Source organism: Carassius carassius, chromosome 17 (genome assembly GCF_963082965.1).
Source record: "Carassius carassius chromosome 17, fCarCar2.1, whole genome shotgun sequence".
In the NCBI taxonomy this organism is placed as follows: domain Eukaryota; kingdom Metazoa; phylum Chordata; class Actinopteri; order Cypriniformes; family Cyprinidae; genus Carassius; species Carassius carassius.
Genome location: NC_081771.1, coordinates 4,499,016 through 4,518,984, shown reverse-complemented (window position 1 = coordinate 4,518,984; position 19,969 = coordinate 4,499,016). Strand labels below are relative to the sequence as shown.

General features: G+C 37.0%; 1 protein-coding gene across 4 annotated transcripts in view; it reads right to left on the bottom strand.

The window, feature by feature from the left end:
- Window positions 1–19,969, bottom strand: part of LOC132160804 (protein MTSS 1-like) — a 70,992-nt gene that overhangs the window by 21,415 nt on the left and 29,608 nt on the right. For all 4 annotated transcript variants that reach the window (XM_059570500.1, XM_059570501.1, XM_059570503.1 and 1 more), the window contains 2 exons: window positions 16,995–17,056; window positions 13,084–13,157 (listed from right to left, as the gene is read on the bottom strand). In XM_059570500.1, coding sequence (XP_059426483.1) covers window positions 13,084–13,157; window positions 16,995–17,056 — 136 coding nt within the window. The remainder of the gene's footprint in view (window positions 1–13,083; window positions 13,158–16,994; window positions 17,057–19,969) is intronic.

The following is a 19,969-nucleotide window of genomic DNA, read 5'->3' as shown; positions in this document are numbered from 1 at the left end:
ACAGAATTGAGCAAAGCAGACACAAATGAAACCCTCTGGTGAGACCTGACAGAAATCTTTATGAAGCGTTATAGCGTATGGATTGGTGAATGGAATGAACAAGATCTTCAAGAGACATTCCTCTTCAAGCAGATGATCTGTGGGCATAGATTGCGTAACATCTGGCTTTGGTTTAACATGTGTCTATAAAAACAAGAAGTGTACAAAAGTGGTGACAAACATAACTGTCATAAGGGCCTTTCGCAACGCTTTAGTTCAAGAGCTAAATGTACAGTACTAAAGTACTGGGACGATTTTGTGCAAACTATTTCTCAGTACCATTTAAAGGATTCCATTCGCACCAACAGTGTGTTCTAGGAAGATGTAAGCTGGTCGACAGCAACGTCATTTGTGCATGGCATTCAACAATGGAAACAGAAGAACAACGTTAACAACAGGTAGATGGAGGACGCTGTCATCGAAGCGTGTTTTTGTTGTGTCTCGCGGGTTTCACAATAATGGATCTGGAATGTTGACATATACGTAAACCGAATGAAAGAACGTAAAGGAGAACTAAAAATCTCCAACTACAACTGGCATTTGCTACAAGTGCCTGCACTTCAGCATCTGGTACTAAAATTGCACCCAGTTCCGGCGGTGCAAAAAGTGCGTAGTTCCACAATTAGTTCTGGAACTATGAAAAGGTTCCCGTGGTGCGAAAGGCCCTTTAGATTGTAGCCAACATGACCAGTTCACAGATCTATTTGGATCTCGTCACCAGATATGCCACGATAAATTTCAAACTAAACCTCAAACTGGCTTTATTGCATCTCTTTATTGACAGTTTAGCAAAAACAAGAATACTTTATCTAAACATGACCATATAAAGCCAACCCATCCTTCTGTCTGTACGCCCTCTTTGCTGTTCTATTAGACACAGTCCAAAATAAACTTCACACTCTTTCCTCCATTCCTTAAAACCTAGTTTAGCCAGTGCCCACTCATGCCCGGCCCGCACAAAAGCCTCCAGTGTGTCCGTGTTACACAGTCGTCACTGTTCACACCTACTCACTCCACCCACCGACTCTCTACACAGCACAGACTCCACATTCAACGCCTGTTCATGATTCAGACGCCTGCGTTTTTATTTATATATTTATAAAAAAAGTCACAAAAAGTGCTACAAAAAAGATGTGGAAAGGAAATGTCAGGTTTTACACGTTCCTGATGGGTGATGCTTTTCCCATGAGGCCATGATACAGTGTTATTTTATTACTTATCTGTAAGGTTTTTTCTCCTTCTGATGGACATAAACTGAACAACCACAGTTAAGACGTTTGGGGTCATGTTAATCTGAAACCATCTATAATTCTGAGAACAAAAAAGAATTTCAGGTGTGCTCAAAGATAACTCTTTCACGTCACATCATAATAGTTTGTCACAGCCTAGAAACTACTATTCCTGAAAACTGATCAAAACTTAAGCACCCTGACTCATAGAAAAGGCAAATAAAAACAGCCAATTAGACAAGATTTGGCAACTTAGTCAAGGCTTGTGATAATTGAGTGCAAAATGCACATCAAAGTTTGAGATGCAGCAATCATAAAAATATTTGCATGTCTATTATAAGGAAAGGCTCTGGGGCCTCATTTATAAAGCGTGCGTACGCACAAAACGGGGCTGGAAACGTACGTACGCCAGTTCCCACGCAAAGGTTGTGATCTATAAAAAACAAACTTGACGGGAGAATGTGCGCACCTTTAAGCAAACTTTGAGCCGTGCGTACGCACATTCTGGAGACAAAGGGAATTGGCGACACCGATGGTGAGGTCGTGAACTGAAGTTAGATTGTAGAAAATAAATGTGAGAAGAACGATTATAAGAATGAATGACATTTAATTTTCACTCCATTTCATACGTTATATCCACATTATCATGAAGATTAAATCCAACAGTGTTATTTGTGCCGATTGTTTTAGGCTATATACATCTAGTAAAATCCAAACGTAATTCAAAATGTATTAAAAGTAAAATAAAATAATAATCAGCGCTGCCTTACAGTCACATTGTCCACAACGGGAGCACAGGAGGACATGGCGCGATACACGTGATAGCCTACAGAATAGCATGAAATACCCTTTTATTAGAGAACTGCAGAACACAGTGTAAAAAGGAAATATTTTCCTTAATGTACATAGCCTATATCATAAAATGTCAAAGTCTGCAAATACAGTCATGAAGCACAATCGCTACTCATCATCGGTCCTAACTATTACGGTGTTCATTACAAAACCGTCAAGAAGCATGTGTTCACTATAACATTTTCGTCTTAAATTTTCGCCCACAAATTAATTAAGTGATTTTGTCAAGGTGTTAACGATCAGTCTATTTGCTAGAAACATATAAATTCTCCGGTGACCCGGGTATGTAATGCTTCATGATGGCACTCCTGGCACTGTTGGAGGATTACGCTAATGGCAGAATAAGGAGAGAACGAGTTTTCAGGGACCATGATGATTTCCTGGCCCATGATGATGACTGGCTAATAAGCCGATTTAGATTCCCTAGAGCTGTGCTCTTGGATCTATGTGCTGAATTGGGTCCAGTATTAGAGAGGGCAACACGCCGGAACCATGCCATCCCAGTCCAAATACAAGTCCTCACCACTCTGGGGTTCTTGGCAACCGGCTGTTTCCAGCGGGAATTGGCAGACAGGTAAATTAATAATATAAAAAAACTATACGTAATCCTCAAATTTGTCTCTAAGACCTTTTTGTATATGAAATAATTCTATTGGAATCTATCATCTCACCCTATAGGTCTGGTATATCACAGCCGTCCCTGAGTGCCATAATATCTGTCGTTTTAAATGGTATACTTAATATGGTTAGTCGATACATCAGGTTCCCCTACACTGTGCGAGAACAGGCCGAAATTAAAACGCAATTTGCAGCAATGTCTGGTTTCCCAAATGTAATCGGCGCAATTGACTGCACTCATGTTGCTATAAGGGCACCATCTGAAAATGAATTTGCTTATGTTAATAGAAAGCATGTGCATTCTATTAATGTGCAAATCATATGTGACTCCAACATGACCCTCACAAACATTGTGGCACGCTGGCCTGGTTCAACACATGATTCCTTTATCTTGACACATAGCAGTGTAGGGAACAGACTAAATGCAGGCGCAGTACGTGATGGCTGGCTTCTTGGTGAGTTTAACAATATTAAAAAGTAGAAACTGTAACAATTTTGTTTTTAATATAATTATAACCTGCAGGCGACAGTGGCTACCCCCTGAGACGCTGGCTCCTCACCCCATTTTTAAACCCGCAGAGCGCAGAGGAAACTCATTATAACGAGGTCCACTCTCGTGCCCGCGCAGTTGTGGAGCGTGCCATCGGCATCCTGAAATGCAGATGGCGTGCTCTGGATGCCTCGGGTGGCAGACTTTTATACCATCCAGCAAAAGTGTGCAAGATTGTCAGGGCGTGTGGTGTTTTGCACAATATAGCACTGAGAAACGGTATTCCTCTCCCTCCTGATCTCCCTCTACCCCAGCATTACGACCCCGAGCCACAGCCCCCTGGCCGACAAGAGGGATATCAACGAGGTGCAAGAATCCGTGAGGATGTCATGCGGCGTTTGTAAAGAAAGACAAAACTCAAGGTTCATGTTTTAACTGCATCTTTTAATGATTGTGCAATTTCTTGCATCACTTCTCTCATCTGCCGTAGCTCATCTGCAACCCTGTTGACAGCGTTTATTGTCTCTCGCTGTAACTGCAGGACTGCGTCAGTGAGTACCCGACCACTTTTGGACGTGCCAGACGCAGAAGGGGCACTGCTTTGAGCCGGACGCTGTGCATCTGCATCTGAGAACCCCTCACCCTGAACCTCCTGTTCATTTACAGCTTCAGACTCCGGAAGGACTGGAGGACAAACAATTGGCAACATTTATCCATTTATCACCCCACACACTCAAATGTACAGCGTTAATGATTAAAAATCGGTTTAACCTTGCTCCTCTGTGGTTTCAGTCACGTCAGTGTCTCCCTCCTTTTCCGACACAATACCACACACGCTGACCTCCCCAATTATAGCCGCGATTTTGCTGTCCACTGATGTGAGATCAGCTGTACATGGGCCCCCACCAGTTGCAGCCACGCTCTGGCGGTGGGAGGACAGTTTTCTCTTTGCCTCCACCTTGAATGAATGAGAATCTTTATTTCACATATTTTGCATACTGTAAGCACATGTAAATAAAACTTTTTGAAAATCAATATTGCTATTTATATAGGTATATAGCCTAATAAAACACAAATGTAATATGTTGGTAAAAAAAAAATTTGTATACCTTCAGGTCGGACCATTTTTTCTTTAATTCTGCAACTGTCCGTTCTGTCCCACTGACACAATTGACGGCAGAAGCAATACTTTGCCACTCGCACTGCTTCTTTTTATTAGTGACCCCACTGCTGTGGCCACCAAATAACACAGTTTTCCGAGCCTCCACCTCCCCTACAAGTGTTTCAATCTCAGTATCTGAGAAATTACGTTTTTTTCCTCTTTTCTCACCTGTCGCCATTATTAAAATTAGGCTAACAGAAATGCACGTTTTCACTTTCTTGGATTAATTAATTGGCGGGTCGCATGCCAGTTTTCCAGGTATATATGGGATTCCACTCTCATTTACATGCTGATCAGCAATCATGAGGTGATTTGCATTGACTATTTATGGTTAAAAATGGGCGTGTACAGGGCGGGATATGAGGCTGGTTCACGTACGCACATCTGCGGGTGATCTGTGATTTATAAAGGGAACATTGCTTACAGGTGTGCGTACGCACGGTTTTATAAATCGGAATATTTTTTGGCGTACGCCATTTTTGGCTTTTGGGCGCACGTAAACTTTTAGTAAAGATCCTACGCATAGTTTTATAAATGAGACCCCTGTTCATGATATAAAACCTGAACGATTAAAAATATGCACTTTAAATGTTTTTTTTTTTTTTTAAAGAAATTAACACTTATCTGGCAAGGCTGAATTCATTTGAACAAAAGTAGCAGTAAAGACATTTACAATGTTACAAAAGATATCTATACATGTTGTTCTTTTTAACTTTATAATAAATCAAAGAATCTTAAAAATGCATGTTTCTACAATAAAATATATCATAAAAGAAAAAGGTTTTATTTTTTTTTATGTTTTATTTTTTTTTCACTGGGAGGTATAGTCATGTATACAGAGAAAATTAGGAAATTAATTGGGAGAATAAATCATAAGAATGCACATTAGTGTTAAAGCTTTTTGGTTAAAAATGATCTGAAAAAAAAATTTGCTTAACCAGCCAGTGTTCAAAACTGTCGTCTTATTTTAGCCTGATTCACAATGATAAGTTTATAATAATAGCTGCGTTTCCACCGCTTTTACTTGAATTCCATTGCTTAAATTGATATTATTTATCTTTTGACATTTAATCTTCTGAGTTCAGAAACATTGTTTAATATAATCGCTGTTCATATTTTTATTCGAAGTTCAGAATCAAGATACATTTTTTACTCTTATGTTTCTTATGATAACTGAGATAATGCTGCTAAATTTATTCTTTCTTTACCTTGAATGTCATTGCTCTATTTTATTTTTTATATTTTGATATTTCATATTTTGTTCAAATGTTTAATATATCTGCTGTTCATATGTTCATTTATTAGTGTGTTATCTGATTAGAATGTTGTCCTGGTTTTAAAATAAAGCACATCAATGATATTTCAGAGTGTATTTTCCCTTTTCAGGAAAAGTATCGAAAAAGTATCGAAATAGCAATTCTTGACTAGGTATCGATATCGAAACAATAATTTTGGTATCGTGACAACACTAATCTTCACAGTACTTTAGACCGCGGTGGAAACGCAGAAAGCCACAGGTCTAGGGGGAAAATAGTTCCTGGGGAAAAAAAGCTCCTGGTACAATTGTTCCGGGTAATTTCGGTGGAAACACGGCAAATGTTTTCTAATTTGAGTGCTACGGGTAGGTTTTCTTGGAAAATTCGAGCATGCTTCTGCGTCATTACATCACTTCTGTAAACATAAAGATTGAGTCCCGGCTAATAGGCTTTTACATGTCAGGATCCTGCAGGTGGCGGATCGTTTATAGCCTTTTCTCACAGCAGCTGGAATAATTACATTCATTTTGATGGCAGATTGTAATTCAGAAAGGACTGTGTGTTTATAAAACACATAAATGAAATTTAATTATATTCAGTTTTACATGTGCTTTTAATTACAGATAGCCTGGGATTAAATTTAAATTTTGAAGACAACCAGTTTGAAGGGAGCATAATGTTTTTTGGGTTAAAATAATTTCTTAATATGAAATTTGAATGGTATGATAATTAGAGATTTAAACTGTACAGTAATTGCAATCTACATGCTAAAACACACTAAAGGCAATGCTGATGATGCTAACTAACAATTTGAGAACAAAGTATAACAATACCGTATTTTCCGGACTACAAGTCGCACTTTTTTTCATAGTTTGGCTGGTCCTGCGACTTATAGTCAGGTGCGACTTATCAAAATTAATTTGACATGAACCAAGAACAAACATTACCATCTACAGTTGCGAGAGGGCGCTCTCATAAAAACAGAGCGCCCTCTCCCGGCTGTAGACGGTAATGTTTTCTCTTGGTTCTAAATAAATGTGATTTATAGTCCAGTGTGACTTATATGTTTTTTTTCCTCGTCATGACATATTTTTGGACTGATGCGACTTAAACTTAGGTGCGAATTATAGTCCGAGAAATACGGTACTTGTTCTCATGACAATCTACAGTGAAAATTCTTATTTGGGTCATATATTCCAAGACGTAGGTGAGAATCTGTGATTCCTAAGTAACGTTACAGTATCCACACCAGTGTGGTGACTGACACCCTCATATGTCAAACTTTATTTCTTCAAGCTGAAAATATGTGAATCTCTAAAAGTCCAGAGGCAGTTTCACTTTGGATTAAACACTGGGTGTGCCAACCAATTATGCAATGTCTACCACTTTAGTAACTAGTCATGAGTTCCCTAGGAGACTAGAAAAAAATGTTTTTTGTTCTTTTAAAAACCATCTGCTTCAAAAACGGCCCTAAAGGGAACTCATCCATTCATGTCACCAACCTTCACAAGTTTTTGCAGGTCTTTTCAACAGAGAATCACACAGGGACTAAATAAATATGGTAGCATGGAAAATCATTGCTAAAGGTGAAGTCCATTACTCATCCCCGTCAATGTGATTTATCAGGGAAAGTGAATCATAGGAAAGTGTAATGTATGAAAGACAAATCTAAATATTCTCTGTATAGAAAGATAATACTTAAATGGATAGGATTTTTTTTTTTCAGTTTAATCACTCCGACAAAACCAGTTGGAATGATTCTACACGATTCTCAATGTTCTGGATACATCATCCATTCAAAATTGTTAAAAGCTCACTGTAGGGTAGGATTATCAGTAAATAATGATGGTAAAATTACAACAACAACAAAAAAAATCTATCTTTTATTATAGACTAGGCCTACCATTCAAAAGTTTGGGGTCAATACGATTTTTTTAAGCTTTTGGAAATGTCTCTTTCACTCACTGAGGCTGCTTTTACTTGATCAAAAATACATTAAAACTGTATATTGTAAAATATAATTACAATTTAAAATTACTGTTTTCGTCTACGCCAATAGTGGGCAGCGTGCTGACATACAGCGACGCTACATTTCAAGCATCCCGAGATGTTGATTTGCTGCTTGAAACTTAGCCTCAAGCCTCAGAATAAAAATCTCCTGTTGTGTTCTAGAGAAGCAAGCAAGCAAGCAAGCAATACAGGTTTGAAATGACATTAGGGTGAGTAAATATTACATAATTTTCTTTCTCTTTAAAGGGTTTAGCAGAAAAGGCTGTGAAGCCCTGCTTTAGACTTTTTAGGTTTAAATCTAGATGGAGCTAGTTTATAAAGAGTAAAAAAGGTCAAATAGAAGTGAGAGACTGTTAAAATAAAGCTGTTTGGCATACATGCATACTTCGTCTTTATGTGGAAGGGTCATGGGACTTCACAGCTGCACACCGCATGCTCAATCACTCTCAGCTGGGGTTGCAGAGTGGGTACTGAGGGTCTTGGTGGGTTAAATTCCCCTCAAACACATACATGCCGATCCAGCCTTCCTAGTGCACTTTAATCCTTCCTGTTTCTGGAATGTTTGCAGTGGGGTCTGACGTTTAAGGGTCAGTAGGGAATCTAAACGTGTGCACACATATTTAGAGACAACTGGGGCTGGTGTGGCCCCTTTGTGAAAGCATAGCAGCTGTGAACCAGGCGCTGGCCAAAACAGGTGTGGGACCAAAACGGCACCCCAGTCAGTGACGGTGTAATGGTGCTTTTGACGACTCCAGCTATACCTCCATATGTTCATCATACATCTGCTCTTCCCATTTCGTCTTAATACAGCAGTCCACGGGTCTTTACACACAAGGTACTTGAGAAGAGCAGGTACCCAGATATCTGATTTTATCATCAGTGGGCTGTAAGAGCAAAAGCTAATGTTTGGTGAGATAAGATGAAGAATTTTCCTTAGAAGTGAACACTAGAATGTCCCGCTTTGATATTTCGGTTTTATTCGCTACGGCATGAGCATTTAGGCCACCAGCTGTCCTCTGAGGAGCTGCCTTAAATGTGAAAAAGAAAAGAATGGATGGAGAGAAAACAAGGGGGATTTCTGCCCTCATCTGTTATGGATGGAAGGAATGAGGTTGTTAAATGGAGGCAAGATTGCAAATCACAAACCGATGAAGAGAGAAGCTGAAGAAGTAAATGCAAGGAAGTTTTGGACCGTAACCTCCAGCAAAATACAAGAGAGAACAGGAAAAAAAGAAATGCAATCAATCAATGCAGTCAGCGAATGAATGAACAGATGATTGAATAGAAAAATGGAGGATGGATAGTTATCTCCTCCTGTTTTTTGGCTACTACATGGATAGACAATTAGGATGATAGAAAGTGAGGACAAGGCTATGTTGGAGATCTGGGGCCAGATTCACGAAAATCTTAAGAAATAAATTAAGAAATTTCTTAAGATAAATTCCACGAAGTTCGTAAGAATGTTCTTAAGTGCAATTCTTGAAAAATAAGTTCTCAAATGTATTCTTAAGAACATCTTATTTTTTTCTTAAGAAGAAAATAACAGCCGTTATCTGAATGAATACATGACGCACTGATAAACTCACACTATTGCCTTTTTGTGCTTCCAGTAGATTACCCTAATAATCATAATAAGCACGCACCATAGACTGTATATTTTCATTGTGACTTCTAATGCGGGCCGTTTTTAAACAGTTACTTTTAAAATAGCCTGTCTCAAGCTACAGCTATAGGTTTCATTCATTTTTGTGCCGTGTTTTTGAGCTCTCATCTGAGTGAACGCTTCCGGTATTTGAGTCCACGCTTCTACAGCAAATGCATCCTGCACATTCATATGAACTGAATACTGCCAAAGATTATGTATTTATGAGCTAAAATTAACGGCGTTCAACTAAAGCTCCCTATCTGACTCGTTTTTGAGTTGCTAATGAGTTTTGCAGTCAGCAAAAAGCAGCGTCACACACAGGCTAATCATGAGCGATCGTTTACAATAACAGTCCTCGCTGTCAAGAAAATCATGCACATCCCCAGTCCTCCTGTGTATTATATGTAGCTGTTGTTGTAATGCTTAAATATAACAATTCATTTGAAATAACCCAATAAATTCATAAAAAAATTATTATTGTTTGGGATTTAAGACAAGTCTGGGGCTGTCTTAAATTAAAGGAGTTATTTACGATGATTTTTAAGATGATTCTTTTTAAGAATTTGAATTCTTCTTAGGTTTTGTCTTAAGAACAATCTTAAGAAAAAAAGGTAAGAATATTCTTAAGATGAATTTTTTGGGAATACTAAATATTCTTAACTTTTTTCTTAGTTAAAAAAAATAAGAAGAAAATGGCAGTTAAGAATAAATTCAAAAATAAGAATGTTTTGTGAATCCAGCCCCTGGTCTGTTCTTTATTATTCATTAACGTCACTGACCTTAGACATGGATTGATAAGTAAGGGATAATGACAAGTCAGCTGACAGACATCCACTCCTAAATATTCCAAAATAAATAAATAACATTTATTTTGAAAATGTACATTTTTAACCACCAAATAATTATTCACAAGAGGCACATTACTGTATGTAAATTAAACTATAATTGCAAGAAATAATTGTAGATCGCAGAAAACATAACCATCTTCATATAACTACAGATAATGTAATTTAATTGCATATGTCCATTGCAATTAATTTATAACTTACAATTTAACTTTTTTAATTTGATCAAATCAAACAACCCCAAGCAGATGGGTTGGTTTAGCAAAGCTGTCTCATCTGTGATCAGTAAGTCGATTGATCAGGTTTGGGGGATGTGCGCAGATCAGCAGCTGATATGCCTGTCCCCGTAATCAATACTGAGGCTCAAGTAAAGAGTCCTGGTGGAACTCAGACAACAGAGAGCAAAGGTGCTTTCACACTGACTAGCACTTCTGGTGCACACCCGGGTTCATCGTTATTAAGTAACGGGGTAAACAGCTGCTGACTTGATGAGGCAAATGAACCATGATTTGGACCCAAATAAAATAATATTATGAACACAGTACAGCGGGGGCAGGGGGAGGGGAGAGCAATCAAACTCAGGATCGGACCAGGCATGTGCACCCCAAGTGGGCATGGAGACAAAACACACCACTAAATATAAAGCAGAGTATTGTCGGTGTAGTTATTTTGAAAATTGCTTGTTTGTAAACTACATTAAATATATTTGGAGTTACTGTTAATAGATTAGCATCAATGATCTTAAATTCTCACATCATGGATGAATTTATTAGTAAAGAGAAGAGTGAAAGTCACTACACACAGAACAAAACTGTCACAAAGCTGAGAACAACCTAAAGAACGTAAAACTCCTCAGACTGAAAGAGATGCCATGTCAACACTAACTTCCTAATCAAATACAAACTTAATCCAAACACATGCACCATTTATTTTTCCTCTGCGAGAACAAAAAAGCACCTCCTCAACAGTCAAGACCCCCAAACAAAGACATTTTAGGCAACTGTTTTCCATCAGAAGGCATGAAACAGCAGGTTTGAATCATGACAGCTCTCTCGTGTTAAGGTGCAGCAGCACCACTGGCACCTAAATTGTTAAATGCTCTTTCACTCCCTTTTCCTGGCGTGTCAAGACCTCTTCTGTTTTGGGAAAATTAATTATCTTAGGGTATGAAAATATTTGCATGTGCAAATTGGGATGAAATGCAGAATAAATTAATATTACAGCTCCGTTCTGAAATCTAGCGAGCTGAAATAGTGTCTGCAGCTTACACAAATACCTTTCACATGACATCATATTTGTGGACTTCCGCACAAGTTTCCAAGGTGGAAGTCTGACATCAATTGCATTTCAAATGTATTTGTTCAAGTTGAAAACTGAAAATATAACATATTTCACTGGAACTGTAAATGCTATTTTTTTATTTTTATTTTACATGATTTAATGCAACTGAACTAGAATATAACATTGTTTTACCATTGGCCTATTTATCTGTGGAACAGCACAATAGAAACAGATCAGATTTCAGCTACAGACAAAAAAAACTCACAAATTATTTACTATGGTTGCAGTGTTTCTTTGTAGACCAATTAGATCAAAGAAAGCTGAGTAAATCAACAATAAGTATACAAAATGGAAAAAAAGAAGCATACTTCCAATACTATACTTCTTTGATTGAATTCATTAAGTAGACTAAAAAAAACTCAAGACAGATTCAAAATAGCACGTGGGCAGCAGTGTCCGTGTTTTTGTTATGCTAATCTAATTCAGTGTTCAGCGACATAAGATCAAGGTAAAATTCTTGGACTATCAGCAAGATAAACAGAGTCAGGGCTAAATCACAGCAGCTGCACAAAGAACAAGGAGTGTAAAACACACAGCATACAGACTACAGAAACAAACAGGTCACCTTAACAAGAAGTGGAGACATGTAACCCAATCCAGGCCATTATGAGACACTCATGCCTTCCTGCAATTGTCTGAGCAGAGAACAATACAGTGATGACCTTTTTGTTGCCTTGGGTGACAAGATTTTACCCTGTTTATTTCACACTGCCCTAAAGGTGAGACCTCAGCGCAAATAAATAAATGATCTCAAAGAGATAACGAAACAAATAAAAAGATAATACACTGCATATAGAACATAACAGATTAACTAGCACTACCAGTTTTCCGTTTTGACTGCAAGAATAATAAAAATAAACTGATCTTCAAAGTGAAAACATGACAACATAATCCTCCAATCAAACAAAAATGTTCAAATGTTTGTTTTCAACCTGAAATCCCCAAACAAATCCCTATTTGCCACTGGTCACTCGAACAAAGCCCCACCCCCAAAATGCCATTGGTCGAACCAACATTGCTCTGTTGGGTTGGCTGGAATGCTCTAACAAACAGCAATGTTTTGCTAACACTGCAGTGTTTACTCTTTTTCTATGGTTGTCTATCTACAAATGCTTCACTTATATTTGTCTGCATTTTAAAAGGGCAGAAAGTTTGAACACTGGCAACATAACACACACATCAACTTAAATATATCAGCTCAGTCTCAGCACTTTTAAATGGTAAATAGCCTATGACATACTGCAAAAAAAATTAAATGCACCAAACAGTTTATCGATATGCACTGCCAAATTCCAAAGCACTTGTGTGAATGTATTTCTTGGTTTCATGCATATCACCAGGAGTACTATCATCAGGAAAGCTATAAAACACGCAGTGTTCTCACTTTATTGTCACACGGCCCACGTCTGCCTTTAAAAAAGGAAAAGACATTTGGACAAGTCTTGAGGTGTTCTGAGTTAATGCTTCATGTTTCTGATGAATAACCTTTCCTGTGAAGTACGACTCTGCCTGTTTTTCTCATTATCATAACTGGAGAGACAGACCGTTTGTGCGTGAGACAGCAGAGAGAGACAAAGAAGGTAGATCTCATCTTACCTCGTGTTCCAGTTGCAATGTCAGCCACTTTCTGAAAAGCATCCAGGAATGAGCTAGTGACCATGATTGTTGTCCTGAATGACAGAAAGAGAAAGAGTTTGTCTGTAAGAAAAACCCACAAGCAAAGTGGCTTTGACTGGATTCTTGCTCACAGTCAATATATCACGACAAATATTTCCACTGACAGATTTTTGGAGCTTGCACCAGGTAGAGACGTTAACAGCACAGCAGCCCACAATACTCTGGATGAATGATGTTTAAATACCTGAAGACACTAATAACTAAAGTGCAACTTACAAAACAATCCACATTTTTCCCCCTATTTTTTTCTGCACTTTTTTCACATTTTCTGGAATTCTGCAGAACGAATTTAGATAGATATTGTAAAAAGTTTAATTAAACAGAATTGAAACTACAAAAGTCATACTTATAGCTTTCGGGGCAAAAAGAAGTTCAAAAAGGCTGAGCAACGTGAGGCGGGGTGTAGATTAATGTAAACGAGTCACGACGCTCGCGTGTATCCCCTAAACAAAAGACGATGAAATAAAGAAGTGTAGGCAATCTAGGTGTGAGATGGGGCCAAATGGTCAGAATATTATAGACAACAGAATAATGATTAGCAGCAGTTCAGAGTCAAGTATCATGTTTGCAATACAAAAGAACCGTTCCATAATCAGTCCTTGGGAAGTGTGAATCTCCCATAGTCTGTAAAACTTTAGCATGATGTGGGGAAAAAAATATTGGAATCAGTTTGATGCTTTGTTTTATTAGTGTTCATTTATTTTATAAAACTGGATAAATTGTTTTGATAAAAAAAAAAAAAAGTTTATTATTGTATATTCGTTTGGAATTTCATTTACTGTATACCCTTTAAATTCGCTTATTGAAAGAACAACAGCAGCAGTATGGTCTAACATTTATTTGTAACATGTACTTGGTACTTGCTATCTTATATCTTTACTCTTTCCTTTCATTTTTTTCATGGCTTTGGAAAACTTGTCTCGGATGTTTCTCTGCTTCGCTATTTGCATAACTCCGGGTCGTCGACACCAAGCTTCATTGCTATTTCTTTCTAGGAATTAAATATTGTCTCTACATCTTTAAAGTCTGTCCGCAAGCGATCATACAGGTGCGGATATAATTGTGCAGCTCAACTATTTGACACTCCAGTGTATTCAGGAGATGTTGCTCTCCTTAATAATAACCACCACAGACCAATGGAATCTCAAAGGAGTTTAGGAGCCAAAGCGAACTCCCCAAGAAAGTTAGCTTTGGTAAACAGTTTAGAACTGCCAAAATGAACTCAAAACCAACTTCGTTTTGGCCTGATTTTGTTCGAAATTACATCCTATCAGTTCGTTCTTTAATTTCGTTTGAAGTATACCGGGGCCTTACATTTGAATACAAGAACAATGTTTAAAATGGAGTAGAAAAGTGTGAGGTCTCTAAAAAAAATAATTAACAGAGCATAATATATAGGCTACAACCAGGTTTATTCTGGCCACAGAGGAACAAAACTGGATTGCCTGATATAAAGAGACGTAATCCCAGAAACAGAGCCTTGAAATGGCTATGAAATGGAATTTTGATAAAATTTGCTAATCCTACTTGATTTGACATTTGAAAATTTCCGAAAGCTTACATTTACTATATTATTTGATTCTACAGTAAAAAAACATCTATAGCCTTCTCCCAGGTCAGAATATAGTAAACAGTTGCTCAAAAGGAAAGAGTTCGGCATGTTTAGCGGCTGGGACACAGGCACATACTGACAGGGTCAATGGTGCCATTGTATGGATCCATTCAGTGCCTTCATTCTGAAGAGAGGGATCTCAGCTTATCAGAGAGAGCTCTGTGGTATCAGGTGATAGGAACTACAAAGTACAGCCTTTCAGCAATTCCCCCACCTACCCACAGCAGCCCCCCAAGCCCTGCGAAAGCTTTTTGTGCCCTATAGGTAGACTCGCAACAGTTAACACTTTAAGAGTAGCTCTGTCTCTAGAAACAGAGTTTGGGTTAATGGTAGGAATACCCTGGAAAAACAGGTAATTGTTTTTTAAATTAAATGACATAACTGTGAAGTATACAAAAACATTTTTGATGTTTACAAATATTTAAATTACAAATATTTCAAAGTTTTTGAAATATTAATTATATTGTAAAACAAATACAGCTTTTTAATTGAACAATAATAAATTAAATTATTATAAAAAGACCTAACATTCTTCAACTATTTTAGGCCTTTAAATCAGACTAATAAATTATTTACAGACAGTTACATCACTATTTTCTTCACTTTAAACCCACAGGAAATGATCAAAATGAATTTGAATTCAGAAACTGTAACCCATTTCATTTTAGAATGAGTGTATCCAGGTCATTGACTGCATGAATTCCTTTATAAATGAACAAAAAATTATAACCATTGACCTGCATATCACAAAAACGTAAAAAAAAAAAAAGTTTTTCATTTTAAGTTAGTACGACTACACCTTAAGCGCAATTGGTGGTTTGCATTAAGCTTTACAGCAGCCATTCCCAAACCAGTCAGACTAGTATCAATATTTGCATATACTGTGGTGTTGATCAGCCAGACATATGGTGATATACAGCAACGGGTAAACACTGTGTTTACAAAAACACTAGCAATGCCCAAAGTCATGAGGAACTTTTAAAAAGCAGACCATGATCAACTCTTGGCAGTCCAGACGGCTGGCAATGTAATTGTGTGTGTGAGTGGAGCGTGTTTGATGTTATCTGTAGGAATGGAGTGGACCTTTGAGAGGGTCATTAGCCTGTTTACTCCAGGGACAGAACAAAGAGGTCAGGCAGAGGCGACGCACTGTAAAAATGGAACCAACGGCTAACCTAAACAATCATCTTCCTATGATAAGCCTTTGTGTATCATACTGATTTATGGCCCCTAAAACACCTTTAAACTACCAATGGTCTGTGTCTATTACATGTTCTGCGACTCTACCTTCTTAAGAAGCATAAAGCAAAAATAAATAAATAAAAAAAGAGAAAAAAAATGTGTCATGAGTATATTGGGGACTTTAGAGTATACCAACTTGCATCTTAGTCAGGTCAAATGGTATATTTAGTCTAGCACAAATACGCACAAGGGATAGACTTACAGTCTGTTTAGTAGGTTGTACTGTTGTGTACTTTAGTGTCGATCATTAAGTCAACATAACACTGGACAAAAACATGGATTGTGAAAATAAGGCATGGCCCAAGTCAGAATCAATGTTGCCCCGTTTATTTACTCAACTTATACACTCAAGGTCTTACTTTACATATTATTCCTATTAAAATTGTCATTGTAATCTTTTTCATTTTTTTTTTAATATACGCAGCTGCCTCGGTCTCTTGAACATCTTTCATTTTAGATGATGTCCCCAAGCCCTCTTACTTTTTCACACCTATCTCCAACAATCTGGCTCCATTCTAATATGTAACACTCACTTTTCAAAATCCAATCAATGCACAATGGATAAAATCAAGCCGTTTTTATTTTTATTTTTTATCTCCACTCAAACATTCATCACATCATGGAGGCACAAAGGCTTGCAAATGCCATATTCTATTAACTTTAGGACAGAACAACCCATTGAATCAACCATACATCCTCATTTTCTAAATGTGATGCATTTCCTAACTGTCTGTATTTAAATTTCTCCACTTCTAAATGATTTCTTTATTATGAAATCACTGCCTCTTCACTGCCTTTTTGAATCTTTCAAAAAGATGTTTTTCAAAAATGTTCTTTTATTAGCTCTCCTCTTATACTGGATGACAAATCCTTCCTGAATGATGTAATAATCAAGCACATTTCCTGCTTTCGAAACAAGATTATCATAATTACTCCCTACTCAAGGAAGCGTGTAAGGCAGGGGGCCGGTTCTTACCTTAACTGAGATTGTAGCTTAGCCCCTTTGGTGACAAAGTCCTCCCAGGTAGGATAACTCGCCTACAGAACAAACAATGAGAGAGAAGAAGAGAAGGTTAGTCAGGGCAAACCAGAATAAATCATTACACTTTACATTTATCATCAATATTTTTCTGCCAAAAATACAATTCCTAATTACGGACTACGATCATAAAATTCTATATACAAGTATTCAAGAGTATACAAGTATTCAAGAGAGGAATATGCACTGAAGTTTAATATTTAGAGTCAGGGGTTAACTGAAATTCCTTTAAAAATGTTTATGAGGAAGTGCATGAGGATGAATATAATAAGACAATGCTGCAATCACATGATATGAAGTTGTTGTTGGTGTACAGTGTTTACACCAAAAACAGCCAATGCAAAGGCAATGCAAGTTTTCACAAGGTGACTGGTAAAATTGGACAAACACACAAACAAGAAGCAACATTAATGACAAATAATGCAGCAATTATAACAGGTTGTCATATCCAACAGCTTTGCTGAATTTCTAGTTGTGTGACATATGCAAGCTAAAGAATTGAATTACTAGATTAATTACATAACTACAAATTAAAAGAGGTACAGTATGTTTTATTCAACTGAATGTTATGTATACCAGGTGACATTTCCAAACGTTAAATCATGTAGTCACTCAAGTTGTCATTTCACAGCATGACAGACTAGCATAAATCAGAGTGTGTTTCTCAGTATTCTCTGTGTAATTAGTGATCGCAGTATGACTAAGATTTTTTCTTAGCCCCGTTGTTTATTACATCTAATCCAAATCAAGCTAATTCTATTTGCAATAATGGGTATCGGTAACAGCTGATCCCGCTTACAGAAAAATATCATAAAATGCTGACTGGAATAAATGCACTTAGAAATTGAAGCAGTGAAATGTTATCCACTGCATGATGTTCAATTTATTTGATTTGAATCCAGTAGTCAACCAAGTGACAAAGACAGGGTTCAAAAATGTGAAAAATCTCTATTACAGCAGATATTACTACATCAGCCCCTAAATTTTACTAGCTCCTTCCGGTGGCCATAATTACAGCATGGAAGGTTATCAGAGTGTGCATCTCATAGAAAACTAGTGACCATGATTTGTACACAAGCCTCCAGGGCTTTCCTGGCTCTGTTAGAAACTTAAAAGAACGATCCACCCCCAAGAACCCTCCTACCAAATCAGTCCTGTGAACCATTTCCTTTTCAAACTCTCAGTTCTTTCTCCCTCAGCTCTCAGAAGAGGACCACTCCTGTGAAGTAACCCCCCAGAGCTCTGCTTTCAACTGCATGAGAGAAATATATTATCAGTTTCCGTCTTCGATCCTTCTCATCTTTGCCTGTTGCTGTGGTAAAGAAGGTGGTGACACAGAGCGGAGGACGAGGAGAGGACAGAAAACCTGTCTGTCCACTGTATCAGGTGACAAAACAGACACATGTATAGCACACCTGGCAGAGGTTGCAATGAGGATCAACCATTGAATTTCAAAAATAAAAATGGCATCCCCCACAGATGGTTTCTTTTTGATTAATAATAAATGTTTTTAAAAACATCTTCCCTCTCTTAACAAGGACTCAAGGGAGTCATCGCATAGTACTCTAAAACAACAGCACCCTAATGATCCACATACTGAGCTATAAAAGGAGATCCCACAAAAACACATCCTGGCTACGCTTTTCATCTACATCATCATATGGATAAGAGATAGAAGAGTAACTGGATAAAATATTAATGTATAAAAATACTATGACAAATTCTTAATAATTATAAATAGTATGATCACATAAAATAAGTGTAAATTGTCAATTTTATCATGAGTGTATATTCAACTATATACACTAAGTATATTCAGTCACAACAAAAATATTTGTGCACTTGCAAACAAAAATGTATGTACCACTGTATTTACAAAATACACTCTAATTTTTTTCCAAATTGTAAATGAAACAGATTATTGAAGAACATTTTATATGAAAACACCATTTGAATGTCTGATTCTGCCCATTTTTACATTTTAGAGTACTTGTGGGAGTGGGGAAAAATTGCTAGTTAATGCAATAATAATAATGATAATAATAATTGTTGTTATTATTATTATTAAGGATGTACCAAAATTAAAATTCTGGTCCGAAACCGAAGATTCTGGATGCACTTAGCCAAAAACCGAAACGGAAATGCTTTTAAATAATTATTTATTATTTTACTAAATAATAAAAAGTAATTTTGTAAGACTTTCTAATCTAAATTTAATTTGAATCACACTGAATTAAAAAAGGCAAAAAAAAAAAAAAAACACTTTTATTGTAAGTAACACAAAATTGGACAGAAAACAATATTAAATATCTATGTATTAATTTTGATTCAGTTCTATTCAACACAATCAAATAGAACTGTTTATTTAATAATAAAAAAAAATTTGACCAATTATCCAAATAATGTAGTCCTATAGTCTGGCCATGTGAGCGTTGAGCAGATCTGTGGAGGAGAGGGTAGTGTCTGGGGTGCTCTGCTCAGGATTTTGAGCCTCATCGCTGATCAAAGAAAGCAGTATCTGCCGATACCATCACGGATACATATCTTAATTATAACCTTATTTTTATCATGTGATTTATTTATAGTATTACTTCACTCAGGATTTTTAGACATTTATTCAAGGCCTGAATTTAATTTTTGAAATGGGGGGTATTTTTCTCTTATCACTATTGTGATTGTGATATCATGGAATATACTTTTTTTTTTTTTTTGAGGGGTGGAGGGGAGCATTTTTTAGAAATATACATTAATCTCACCTAAATGATTGATCATGAAGTGCACTTTTGGTTATACACTCATGCAACTGTTGCAATAGCTTACAAACAGCACAACACAGTTGCTCAAGCAAGTGGCAAAATATTTAAACTACTTTTGTTATCACAAACATTCTAAATTAAAACTTAAACTGAAAG